The sequence below is a fragment of the Periplaneta americana genome, chromosome 4, assembly GCF_040183065.1.
Source record: "Periplaneta americana isolate PAMFEO1 chromosome 4, P.americana_PAMFEO1_priV1, whole genome shotgun sequence".
Classification (NCBI taxonomy): domain Eukaryota; kingdom Metazoa; phylum Arthropoda; class Insecta; order Blattodea; family Blattidae; genus Periplaneta; species Periplaneta americana.
Window position 1 is genome coordinate 148,447,543 of NC_091120.1, and position 14,315 is coordinate 148,461,857.

Below are 14,315 nucleotides of genomic sequence, written 5' to 3' on the forward strand. Positions count from 1 at the left end.
ACACTGGCAGTAACAATGGTAATTGAGATAGTACTAAAACATAAGTGTTGTAACCATAAAATAGCATTAACAACTATTGTCAATAGAGCCCGGATTTCCATGGACTATCAAATCTTAAAACATTCATGGAGTCATGCACTATCATATGACTAAACATCCAGAGTGAAGCGAGAAAACATTACAAATATGCTCTATCTTTTTCTGTGGGTTATTTCAAGACGCTGTGTCAACAGCTTAGGTTATTTAGCGTTTGGAAGAGATGGTGATAATGCCGGTGAAATGAGTCCAGGATCCAGCACCGATAATTACCCAGCATTTTCTCATATTGGGTTGAGGGAAAACTTCGGGAAACAACCTTAACCAGGTAACTTGCCTTAACCGGGATTCTAACCCGGGTCACCTGGTTTCATGGCCAGACGCGCTAACCTTTGCTCCATAGGTGTGGACTATACTCTATCAAAATTTAGTTAGCCACCGGCGTAGCTCAATCTGCTAAGGCGCTTCGAGTCCCGCTTGGACTGATTACCTGGTTTGGTTTTTTTCCAAGGTTTTCCCCAATAGTAAGGCGAATGTCAGGTAATCTATAGCGAATCCAAGACCTCATCTCGCCAAATACCATCTCGCTATCATCAATATCATCAACGCTAAATAACCTAGTAGTTGATACAGTGTCGTTAAATGACCAACTAACAAAAAACTGAGTTCTGCATTATGTTGCATTTTTATTTTACTTTGAAACAACGTACTACAACTAATTTCTCAAAATTTTCTTCACTTAAGCTCATGCGTTTCTGTGAAGCCCATTCCTGAACACAAAAAATGATCTTTCTACGTCACAGGACGTGCCAGGTGCTTACTTAAGCGAAGAAATTCTGGACAAGTGAGGTCGAATTATAATTCCTTTGCATTTCCGCAAGACCAAGACCCTATCGGGAATCGAAACCGCGACCTTCCGACTTTGCAGCGTTACACCTTAACCGTGATGCTATCGTGCGCCCCAAAGTGCAAAAGTACTTACCTCTTTATTATAACAATCACAATAAACTACATCATTGTCTGCCTTCAAAAAATTTTCCAAAATCGAAATCTCAAACAATGAATATTTGCAAAGTCTGAGAATTGTAACCAGCTTATATAAAAACATGCATCTGCATGCAAAAACGGGGTTTAATTATCAAGATAGTAAACCATTCAACTTCGGTAACAGGGAAGTAAATTATTGCAAGGCAATGACAGAAATAAAATTATCTTCAGTGGTAACACCAGCAATGATAAAATCACAAACAGTAACAAAGCTAGTTACGGAAAAAACATTAGCAATAATAAATGCATCTTCGGTAGTAATGCCTGCAGAAATAAGAACATGAAAAGTAGCAATAACAGCAATGTTAGTGGGAAAAAATGCTATCAGCAACAACGACAGCAAGACTCCATCTCTACCACCTCTGCTCCTACTTACAATTTCTCTTTTTTCACCTGCGTTTTCGATCTTCATCTTCATCTTCGTGGTTCAGATTCTTTTGATATTGTGACTTTTTATTTCACTTTTAACCGCTACACACCCAACAACAATGTAACTTTTATTCTTAACAGTTCACCCTACAACACAGCAAGACAATAGCCGTTATTGCACTCCATACGACGACAATGACAATACACGTATATTATAGAGAAGAACAACAATGTACTCCTAATTTCAATTAATGTTCACAAAGCACTATGTGCAGAACAAAATTGTCAGTTCTCAGTTCACAGTTCGCTTGCCTTGGCTAATTCTTGTAGCTCACTCTTCAAGTTCACTGCACATCGAACTCAGGTCTTCCGGACGCGTCGCAGTCGCTTGGACGCTGCCACAGTTACGGGTTCGCTCAAGATCACTGCACGTCGAACACAAGTCCTCCGGATGCGTCGCGCTCGCCTGGATACTGCCACAGTTACGTATTCACTCAAGTTCACTCCAAGTCGAACTCAGGTCCTCGCTGCTGTCCGAGACAAGACTTGAAGGCTGACATAAGACTGACCGACTTCCGAATACTGATTGACTGACAACACTCACGGTGTTATTTATTAAACCACATGTTCTGGAGTCTTCGAGTCGCGTGCCTTTCAGAATCTCGGAGAGAAATCTGCTTCGAGATGCTTCCTTTGCTCTCCCCGCTCCTCGCCGTCACCGAAGTTCTCCTCCTCTTCCTTCTTATCGCGCTATAGCTCCTATCAAAGCTCGAGTTTCCGTTTCCCCGCGCCTTCCTTCTCGCTAGATGCGCGCGCAGCTCCCTGACGCGACAAGAACGTTCTAGACGGGTGCCACAATAAGTTGCACCTGAAAGTTTGTCTGCCTCCATCTTAGTAACGTCTCTTCAAATTAACACAAATATCTATGATTAAAATAAAACATTTACTAGGAGGCATATTAATAATTTCGTGAACTTAAATATTTCTTGCTTTCTTGCAGATTACTGGGATTTAGCTGTGACGTTTCTAACTGAATACAAGCCCTTGATAAAGGTTTGGTTTGGACCTGTACCAGTGGTCGGTGTAATGGATCCTGCTTATGTGGAGGTCAGTATTTATACAAGTACAATCTACAATTTAAAATCTATATATATTTACGTTCATGTTACTGGAGAGTTTTTTAAAATTCTATTAGCTTCACATTCTAACTATACTAGACATCCTGTGACGATGTACCAGACTCTTGATCTAGCAGACTTTCCCTTAAGATCATTCGTCATACTCAGTCTTTCGAATCCCTGTTAGACTTAATCGAATCACCAGTTTGAAGAAGGTAGTAGCTATTAAAAATAATTTCTCAGAAATTATTGTTGCTTACTTTTTTATGGAATTTTACCTCAAATAGAAAACGCCTACTTTTATGTTTGGAATCATATGGAGCTATTAGAAAAATAAGAGATACATAATTTAACCAGCCACACTGGTCATAAACTGGTGAATTCATGTTCTTTTTCAAACTGTCGGACAATCTATTGTGTAATGTAACATAAAAATTAAGCACAACAAATATAAATTAAGTTTAAATTAATATAAAATAGTTTTGTACAATTTTCAGTCAATAACTTATCTCAAGTATGAAAACAGAATAAATTCTGTTACATCACATTAAAATGTATTTCACTACTTACAGTATATTATGTGTCACGAATATTTTCGACTTTTCATATAACTCACCTTCAGGTGACATAGTAAGGCGGACAAAAACAAATTGAACATAGGTGAAAGCAATACAATGAATAAAGACATATACTGTACGTGTTCAACCATACATGCTTATTTTAAAGATAAATGTGGTTGCGAGTCATGGCGCCATACATAGTATTAAGTTAAAACAATCAGATAAAATACACAATCGAATGAAGGAATGCTACACTTAGAATAATTACTTGTTGTAATAATTTGTGTAAGGGGTGAATTCTTTGAGAAGTGGGTACCATATTAGAATTCACCCCTTACAGACTTTATTACAAGTGGATATAATATGCCTTCTAAGCCTACAGTTCAATTTAAACTTAATTTTTGACTTTTAAACATTGGCATACAAATTATGTTATACAACAAGTAATATGAGAGGTTTGCCGGAAAAAGGGCGTATACGTCAATATGGCGAATTGAGATACATGCAAAGTTAGATTTTCAAACGCACCTGAATAAAATGTTATACACGCACGCAGCCCTGTCCTGCATGTATGCACAGTTGTCAAAAAAAAAAAAAAAAAAGTGGCCGCACTCGTGAACAGCGAAAATTTTGTAATTCCACTTCGGGTCACGGCGATGTTACACGATGCATGTCCTTGTAGAAGCAGTTCCGGAACTATGGAATTGTTCCGTATCTGCGTTACATAGACCAGCGGTAGAGTGCTCGCTTAATGATTCGAAGAGTGTGAGTTCGGGCCTTGTTCAAATTTTCATTTTATTTTTTAATCGTTCTTTAGTGATGTAAATAATATTCAAATTATATTTTGTATTCTGTAATCGTTCTTTAGCGTTACAAATAACATTCAAGTTAACATTTATATTCTGTTATCGTTCTTTATCGATATAAGTAATATTTAAGTTATTTATATACTGTTATCGTTCTTTTGTGATACAAATAATATTCAAGTCATCATTTGTAATCTGTTATCTTTGTTTAGCGATATGATATTAATGTTATCATTTATATTTTGTTATAGTTTTTAGCGATATAATGATATTAAAGTTATCATTTATATTCTGTTACCATTCTTTAGCGATATAAATAATATTCAAATCATAATTTATATTCTGTTATCGTTCTCTAGCGATATAAATAATATTCAAGCTATTTATATTCTGTTATTGTTCTTTCGCGATGTAAGTACTCTGATTTTATATAAGAATTATTGTAATATAAATAACCATTTTTCTTTGTAAAATAGGTTATTTTATTTAAATAACACTAGTCTGCGACGAAATTCCTGCCTCCAAAGTTTTAATGTTTTTAGGGTATTTTTAGCATGCTGAAATCAAATTCAAAGCCAAAAAGTTCCTATCACGTACCATTTTTTTGTTATTTTAATTTTCTTATAATAGATTACGACAATTTATAGCGTAATTATTTAAACTGTAATACTTTAACATGTGTAGGTTTAGCATGTTAGGATATGAAAACCAAATGTATTAAACATATTATTAAGGTTTTTGTATTGAAAACCAAGGACACTGGCTGTTTCTTAGCAGATAGGGGGTGCAAGCACATAAGTTAGGACGAAATAACGTGCAGCTTTGTCATTATTTTTATTTGTGGGAGATAGAAATGTCAGCCACTCCTTGGTGAGAGACTGAACTCAACTCGTCTAGTTTCTCTCACATTTCATTAGTCTGCGTTTCATCTGGAAACGAAACGAAATCAGTTTGAAGCTTTATTGTGGAGTAGAATGTTGAAATGTTTAGTTCAGTAAGAAAGTATTTACCATGTCGCATCGAGGACCACTTTTGTTATATAACTTATGTAGGATATACACATTGCCTAAGCAGAGGTGTAATATTACAGATTTTGTGAAAAAGTCATACCATGCTTATTTTGGAATCAAACTTGGAGACCAAAGTAAAGCTTGGGCACCACACAAAGTATGTAGAGTATGCACTGAAGAACTTCGTCATTTGATCAATTGGAGAAGACCGTTGCTATATTTTGGAGTACCTATGATTTGGAGAGAGCAGTCGAACCATAATAATGACTGCTACTTCTGTTCGTGTGATGTGAAGGGGTACGATTCTAAACATAAAAATCAAATCGTGTATTCAGTTGTTCGGTCAGCCATTTTACTTGTGCCTAATGTACCAACCCCTGTGCGACCAGAAAATCTTAAACATCATTCTATTGGTACTGACAACGTGAAATAGGTTTTAAATACTTTTTCTCCGAAGATGATAATCTTGTATAGTACATTAATGTGAAAGAATTTATGCTAAAACTTGGACTTCCAAACTATGACCTAAGTGAATGGAGACTGTTCATTGATGCTTCCAAGCGAAGTTTAAAGGATTTCCTCCTTCATAAGGGAAACATTTTTGGTTCAGTGCCCGTTGCCTATTCAGTGATCCTCAAAAAATCATACACAAATTTGCAACTGCTGTTATTGCGACTACACTATAGGAACACAAGTGGCAATTTTGTGATGATTTCAAAGTTCTTGCTATGTTGCTGGATCAACAATCTGGTTTTACCAAATTTCCATGCATTCTTTGCCTGCGGGATAGTAGGGCACGAGTTGATCACTGGACTATGAAAGACTGGCCATCTCGACAAAATTTGGAAGTCGGTTGTAAGAATGTTGTGCGCCAAAGCCTTGTGAGTTCTTCTAAAGTTATGCTGCCATCTCTCCACATCAAGCTTGGCTTAATGAAACAGCTTGTAAAAGCTTTAAATATGGAAGGAGACTGTTTTAAGCACATATGTGAGAAATTTCCACTACTATCTGAAACAAATTGAAAGAAGATATATATTTAATGGTCCTGACATAAGGAAACATGTATGGTGCAGCATTTAAAAACAGTATGGATGAAAAGGAGAAATCAGCATGGATGTCTTTTTGTGAAGTAGTTTTAAAATTTATTGGCAACAAGAATCCTAATTACCGAAACATTGTGGCTAACATGCTTGAAGCATACAAGGAATTTGGTTGTAACACGAGTATCAAAATTTTCTGTTTTCTCAGCTAGATTATTTCGCCGAAAATCTAGGATTTTTCAGCTAAGAGTAAGATGAACGATTTCACAAGGATCTGCAGGAGTTCGAAAGAAGGTACCAGGGACGCGGGGGCATCAGTATGCTTGGTGATTATTGTTGGATGTTAAAGCGTGAAATACCTGAAGAGAAACATAAAAGAAAGAGGAACAGGAGGACTCTCTCAACTAAGAAGCAAGTGGTGTAATTTTTTGTGTGATACATTGTGCTAATTTATACATCCAATAGTGAAGTAAACAAGACAAAACAAAACAAAAACACTCTAGTGACTTGTATGAACAACCATACACATAATTTCAGCAAGTTGTGTCTTTTAAATATTGTTTTTGAATTTGAAATAAAAAAGTGAAATGAAAAAGTTTGTGATGAAATTTACGTAATCTTAAAATACATTTAAAGTGATTTTGCAAACAAACCTGACGTGATAGAAGCAAACGGATTGAAAATTCGGATTCAGCACATCGGCATTATATAAAATCACTTTACTTAGTTTAGGCAACAAACACAAAGTTGAAATTCGCAGGCTAGTGTAATTAATTATATATATATATATATATAATATCTTATATTAATTAAACAAACCGATATTTATCATTTATATTTTTATCGTTCTTTAGTTATCCTGTATAAATAATATTGAAGTTATTTATATTCTGTTATATTTGTTAGCGATATAAATAATATTCAAGTTATCATTTATATTCTGCTATCGTTCTTTAGCGAAATAAATAATATAAATTTAATATTAAGTTTGAAACAATACAGTTGCATAATACTGGTGTTAGGTTTCTCTTTTTATATTATTACATTATACTATCTTCAAACACAATAACATGAAAAGGAGTGACGAGGAATTGAAACTGAGACGTTTACATCTAAATTCCGACGTTCTTCCGACTGAACCACGAGGGCACAAGTAAAGAAACATTTGCGGAAAAATTGACCTAATCCCCCTCAAAGATTTTCTGATGATTTTTAGAAGTTCGTCCAGGATGCGGGGGGCAAAGGCTAATTGGGATTTCCCGGTATCTTATCACACCAAAAATCCTGATAGAACTAATATTTAACCCCTGCGGTGAATTTCGGTGAAGTTCGGAGGGTCCAATTAGCCAAATCCACTCTCTCACCGCCACGCTTGGGCTCTCCTCGGATCTGTTAAGATTCGAAAGAGATAGTGGTGTGCGGAAAACAGTGGGAAGTTAAAGCATTTATCCTTCCCAAGAAAAACTGCAAAGATGAGCACAGGAAGCTTTTAATAGAAAAAGGAGCAACTTCTGCGGACTCTGGAAAAAGAACTAAGGAAGAGACCAGTGAAGTATTTTGTGTGGAGTGTGGCACTGTATGGGGAAAAAACGTGGACATTACGATGAAATGAAGAGAAACAAATAGAAGCATTGGAAATGTGGATGTGGAGAAAAATGTAACGTGTGAAATGAACAGACAGAATAAGAAATGAAGTTGTGTTGGAAAAAGTGGATGAAGAAAGAATTATGGTGAAACTGATTAGAAAGAGAAAAAGGAACTGGTTGGATCACTGATTGAGAAGAAACTGTCTACTGAGAGATGCACTGGAAGGAATGGTGAACGGGAGAAGAGTTCGGTGCAGAAGAAGATATCAAATAATAGACGACATTAAGATAAATGGAGACTAAAATGAAAGCAGAATATAGGAAAATTGGAGAATGCTGGCTTTGCAGTGAAAGACCTGTCATGGCAGAACACTTATGTATGTATGTCCAGGATGCCTGGAACGTCGTGGGTAAGATCTGTCGCTATTTGAAAAGACTAGTGGAGTCAATGCCCACTGGACTGGAAGATGTGATCGAGATGTGGGGAAGATAGATTACTGTAAATATATTGAATCGTGGCTTCTTGTTTTGTTTTTTGAACGATTATTTTTTTTAATGTTCTAAGGCAGACGCCAGTAAGTTTGTTTTGTATATGTAACGAAACAGATTTTTGTCGAGAATAAAATTTTTTTTTTTCTTTTCAGTTCCAGCCATAATGTCATAATAAATAATGATAAAGTCAAGGCATAATACATTCATGAATCTGATATTAATTAGTAAAATAATCATAAAAGAGAAAGGAGCAATTATGTATATTTTGTATCTCTGTCTTAAAGACAAAACAAAAAAGAACATAAAAAGCACTAGGTTGTATTCGAACGTAGGACCTCACGCATAACAGGCGGGAACGCTACCATTACGCTATTAAGTAACACTAAGAATACTTCAATTATAACTGTAGATATCAGACAACGTGGTACAAGAACATGTAACATCGCCTGTCTCCGAATTGTAGCGAAGATACCCGAGGGGAACTTTGCTTCTGGAGAGCGGCCACTTTTTCTTTTGACAACTGTACAGTACAATCAAAACAAAATTTCGCTACTATAATTTTTCACTACATTTTAAACCGTTTTCCCGAAGAAGGGCGTATAGGTCTATCCGCCTTTCTCCCGGCAAAGCCCTCAGTTATTCTAAGTGTAGCCTACCTTCATTCGATTGTGTATTTTATCTGATTGTTTTAACTTAATTACCATGTATGATGCTATGACTAGCAAACCACACTTAGCTCTAAAATGAGCATGCATGGTTGAAGCACGTATATTTTTTTATTCATTGTATTCCTTTCACCTATGCTCAATTTGTTTTTGTCTGCCTTACTATGCCAACTAAAGATGACTTATATGAAAAGTCGAAAACATTCGTAACCCATAATATAATATAATTAGTGAAATATATTTTAATGTGATGTAACAGAATTTATACTCCTTTCATACTTGAGATAAGTTATTGACTGAAAATTGTACAAAACTATTTTATATTACAATCTTAACTTATCTGAACTCTCAACATGACATTTAAATATATTTAAATTGTTTAACGCTTATTTCAATGAACTGACAACCAATGAGTCAAATTAATACAATAGAATGATAAACAAAAACGGGGAAGGTACTTCAGAAAAACTAACATTATTTCACCGATTTCCATCCCCATTATACTAAGTCTTTCATCACAAAAATGGTTGCACCTCTGCACATTAGTGTGGTGGACATTGTGCCGCTGTCACACATCTGTAACATAGTGCATGAGGGTTGGCCACTAAAGGGAAACTAAGAGGTGGAGCTTAAACTGAGAGGATTCAATCCGGCATCGAAATTGGAATCCTGTGTGGCTTAGTGGAGCACGTAGAGCTGAAAACACGGGTTCGAATCCCGGTGGCGCACAGTGGTTAAAAATCCATATTTAGGTGGACAAAAGTAGAAAAATGGCATGTAAAAAATGAAAAAAAAAAAACACTTAAATTATTTCTCCTATATAACTGAGTAACAATGAATTGATTATCTTAATCAGCGGAGGTGGCTGCAGAGCGAGATAAGAATCCGGTAACATGTCACATTTCGCCACCTAGCATTCTTACTCAGCAAGTGCGGCGAGTCTGCCGTTTTCTTTGTGCTGTATATTGGGGACAGAACACCTAGAAGCTTACAGACCGTTACTTTTAAGCGGTCCGACCCAGGGCTAGCCCTGGGTCCGACCACCCCCTCCTACCGCATTAGCAGGTCCGGTATCAATCAGCTGCAAAACATTTTCTGAACGGAAGTTATTGTATTGTGAGAGGCAGCAGATCAGTGAAAGTAAGTGGTCAACGTTTTCAGTTTGTAGTGCAACGAACAATTCTGCTGTGTCTGGGTTCTTCTGTAGTGACGTCACTGAAGCATCTAGTTGTCCTGTCCCCGGTGTAACTCTGTTGTAAGTGGTCGATTCCCTTCATATTTGGTATCAACATGACAAGTAGTTCTTTAGGTACGTTACACTGTTTGTTTTTGTTATATTTAATGTTATTATAGCATTTAAATTTAGCATGAATGGACACGGGACAAAATATAAATATAACCATTGAGTGCAGACTTGGCTAAGGTAGAAAAAAAAAACACCCTTTGTTCCGTCCCAAAATGATATATATTTTTTTCACTTCCTCGAGTATTTAACTCTATTTTAAATGAAGTCTTAAGGTGCGCAGATTTGCGGAAGTAATAAATTATGCGCACTATTCTTTCCAAGTGTAGTAGGGCAATTTTTCTCGATTACAGTTATTTAAATAATCTGTGAACCGAATCTGCTTCCGAAGTGCAATTCCAGGAATTCAAGGTGGTAGGTTGTTAATTATGTGCCAAACAAGCTTTCTGAGTGCCCAAAAGGTGCAATAGTACCTAAATGTTATATTTTTTCCATTAGATAATTTATCGTTGGAGAGCAAGAGGATAAAGAATATGAGTTTTCTTATTAACGAAATGCGCATTGTCTTAGCGAGTTACGTATTAAATTAGGTTCTCATCGTGATAGTAATGAAAATTTAGAGAAAACTTACCCCAGGAAAAAGTCGTGGTTGCCCAAGAAAGCTTTTCCATTACAGCAAGTATGAGGTCGAAACAAAAACAACCCAGAGAATTAGAACTTGTATACAAAACAAGTTTACTACATGTAACTACTGTATTAAGTTTCAAGAAAATCTGTTAGAAGAAAAAAAATACTAATTTTATCTAAATGCATCCCCCTATAAGGGGTAGTTCCTCTTATATCAACGTAATCAGAGTTTGTACACAAAACAAATGTACTACGTGTAACTACTGTATAAAATTTCATAAAAATCTGTTAGGAGAAAAGTTACGAATTTTGTCTAATTGCGTCCCCCTATAAGGGGTAGTTCCACTTATACGAACGTAATGAGAGCTTGTATACAAAACATATATGCTACCTGTAACTACTGTGTAAAATTTGATAAAAATATGTTAGATAAGAGAAAAGTTACTAATTTTGACTAATTACGCCCCCCCCCAAAGGGATAGTTCCCCTAAGAGTAACGTAGTAAGAGCTTGTGTACAAAACATAGCTATATGCTACCCGTAACTACTGTGTAAAATTTCATAAAAATATGTTAGATAGGTCAAAAGTTACTAATTTTGTCTGATTGCGCCCCCTATAATGGGTAGTTCCCCTAATACCAACATAATTAGAGCTTGTATATAAGACATATGTGCCACCTATAACTATTGTGTAAAATTTCATAAAAGACTGTTACATAGGAGAAAAGTTACTAATTTTGTCTAATTGCTCCCCCTATAAGGGGTTGTTCCCCTTATACTAAGGTAATCAGAGCTCGTATACAAAATATATATGCTACTTGTAACTGCTGTGTAAAATTTCATAAATATCATTGAGATAGGAGGAAAGTTACTAATTTTGTATAATTTCGCCCCCATATAATGGGTAGTTCCCCTTATACCAACCTAACGAGACCTAGTACACAAAACACACATGCTACCTCTAACTACTGTGAAAAATTTCATAAAATTCTGTTAGGTAGCTGAAAAGTTATTAGTATGTCCCGCTAAATTTGCATTCTGGACCACTGTGTGCCGGAGAGAATTTTTCTCCACTCCACCTTCATCACAAGAAGTAGGCCAAGAATTCACCAAATCTTCGTAGAAAGTTTTCTTACCATCTAGGACATAAGCAACAATTTTTCTATGTTTTTCATTTTTTTCACATTCATAGAAGGTTTTTTGTAAGCGAGTGGTCATCAGCACAGTGCCCCCTCGGGCTAGCGTCTCTGACCCGCGGATAAGAGATGCACTCCTTACTCGTTACTCACTTTTTTTACTTGGAAAATAATCGCTGTCCTGTAGCTTGAATTTGTCTAAGTGTCGATCCGGTTAACGTACGATGCATTCGGGAAAAATTAAGAATTAAGATCCGAGATTGAAGTCAAGTCGTAGGAGCGACGTATCTGTATGTCACGAAATGACATATTCCCTACGCAGCCTTTACGACTTAGCAATATACCTCTTTCTTCTAGTTCCAAAGATCTGGTTTCGAATCTCTCTATGTAAAACGTAGGGGACACCGGGGCGGGACGGGATACCGGGGTAGAACGGGATAGTGCGTCTATTTCCCACCAGAGGCGCGGCAATCACCTGCAACGTTCTGGTGTCCTTCAGTAGGCTGCTGTGCTTTGTTCAGTGAGGTTGGAATGTTATTGTAAATTGTTTGCTTTGAGATCTCAGTAAAGTTGCGAAAATTTGAATGCTGCTGTAACATTTCGGAATTGTTTAGCCAAGGTAAGCTAAGTTGAGCTGTATTTTTCAGAATTAACGGCTCTTTGTATTAAATTCAGCATGCTTTCAACTACATTATTTTAACATTGCAATAGAGAAAAGCGTATGATCCGTGATAACGATGTGATATCCTTTCAATAAGTGTTCTTGGGGCGGAACGAGGTTCAGGTCGATCTTCGCTTATCACATTTACTCTTTCCTACTTTAACGTGTTGCATATTGTTTCTTTTGTGTGCAGATGGTACGGACGTATTTAAAAAAGACAGAAAGGCAACAATGGTCCACAGAAAGCATGGAAGAAGCCGTTGAGTCTGTAATTAGTGGGAAAATGGGATACAAAAATGCATCAGAACAGTTCAACGTGCCTTCAACAACTCTGGAACGTTATGTGAAAAAGAAAAAGGAAAATCCAATGGCGACAGTTGATAAAACATTAGGAAAATTTCAGTGTGTGTTCAATACAGAGCAAGAACTTGAACTTGCACAATATCTAAAAGATATGCAAAAAAGGCTTTTTGGTATAACAATGAAAGAATTCCGTAGGTTGGCATACCAGCTGGCAGAGAGAAACGGTTGCAAGCATCCTTTCAATAAGAATACGGGAATGGCAGGAGAAGATTGGGGTCTAGGATTCATGGCTCGTCACCCTGATTTAAGTATGAGAAAACCAGAAGGCACATCGGGAGCGCGAGCAATGGGCTTCAACAAGGTTGCAGTGTCTCAATTTTTTGCATTGTTGGCACATGTCATTGATGAAAATAAATTAACAGGGGCACAAATCTATAACTGTGATGAAACTGGCATGACCGTGTACCTAAACAGCATTCCAAAATTATCGCAACAAAGGGGCAGCGTCAGGTTGGTGTGTTAACTTCAGCAGAACGTGGCATCACAGTGACTGTTGAAATTTGTTGCCCGGCGGCTGGAAATTTTATGCCTCCCATGTTAATTTACCCTAGGAAATGGAAACAACAGGAATTTGAAGTTGGTTTACCTTCAGGAGGCTGGGCCGATGTTAATGATTCTGGATGGATGACAGCCGATCTATTTCTGAAGTGGCTGAAGAAATTCATTGCATTTTCTAACGCCAAAAAGGAAAGACACGTGCTTCTTCTTCTAGACGGTCATGCTTCACACACGAAGAGCTTGGATGTTATTGATCTAGCTCGCAGCAACGGTGTTATTTTACTGTGTTTCCCTCCGCATTGCTCCCATCGGCTCCAGCCACTGGACGTGGCATTTATGAGGCCTTGGAGCTTATATTACGAGGATGAGGTGAGAAGATGGTTAAGATCGAACCCAGGAAAAGTAGTCACCTTACGGCAAGTTTCAACTCTTTTCGGACAGGCTTTCATAAACGCTGCGAACATGAGAACTGCGCTAAAAGGGTTCGAGAAGACAGGCATCTGGCCAACAAACATAAATGTCTTCTCCGATGATGATTTTCTACCGGCAGCAACGACTGATATTCAGATTGCTGACAGAGAGTTACCTGTCATGAATCAAGAAATTCTGGAAACCGAAACAGCAAACGATATCTCAATCGTTCCCTCCTCAGTTCGGCCTGTTGAATTGACGACTTCGGTGGATGAACCGGAACCTCTGTGTTCCTGGATGCCAGATACCCCCACACATAGGCCTAATTCACTTAATTCCAGTTTTCCTTCCCTTTCCCCGGAAAATGCTATGCCGGTCCCAAAAGTGAAAATTGGTCAGAGGAGGGTAGCAAGAAAAAGAGGGAAAACAGCAATTCTCACTTCCAGCCCCTATAAAGCACAACTGCAAGAAGCACAAAAACAAAAGAAGTGAAACAGACTAAAGTGAAAAGGAAACTGTTAGACCAAGAAAAGATAGGAAACTCAGAAAAACAATCGAGGCCTAAACCGAAGAAGGTAAGGAAAACTGCAGATGAAAAAGATGAAGACACAGAATGTTTCTACTGCAACGAGCTTTATTCCACGTCAA

General features: G+C 37.1%; 1 protein-coding gene across 2 annotated transcripts in view; it reads left to right on the top strand.

Annotated features, from left to right (window-relative positions):
- The window catches only part of LOC138698304 (cytochrome P450 4c21-like), a 79,536-nt gene that overhangs the window by 26,757 nt on the left and 38,464 nt on the right, over positions 1-14,315 (top strand). For both annotated transcript variants that reach the window (XM_069824125.1, XM_069824124.1), the window contains exon 3: positions 2,453-2,559. In XM_069824125.1, the coding sequence (XP_069680226.1) occupies positions 2,453-2,559 (107 nt within the window). The remainder of the gene's footprint in view (positions 1-2,452; positions 2,560-14,315) is intronic.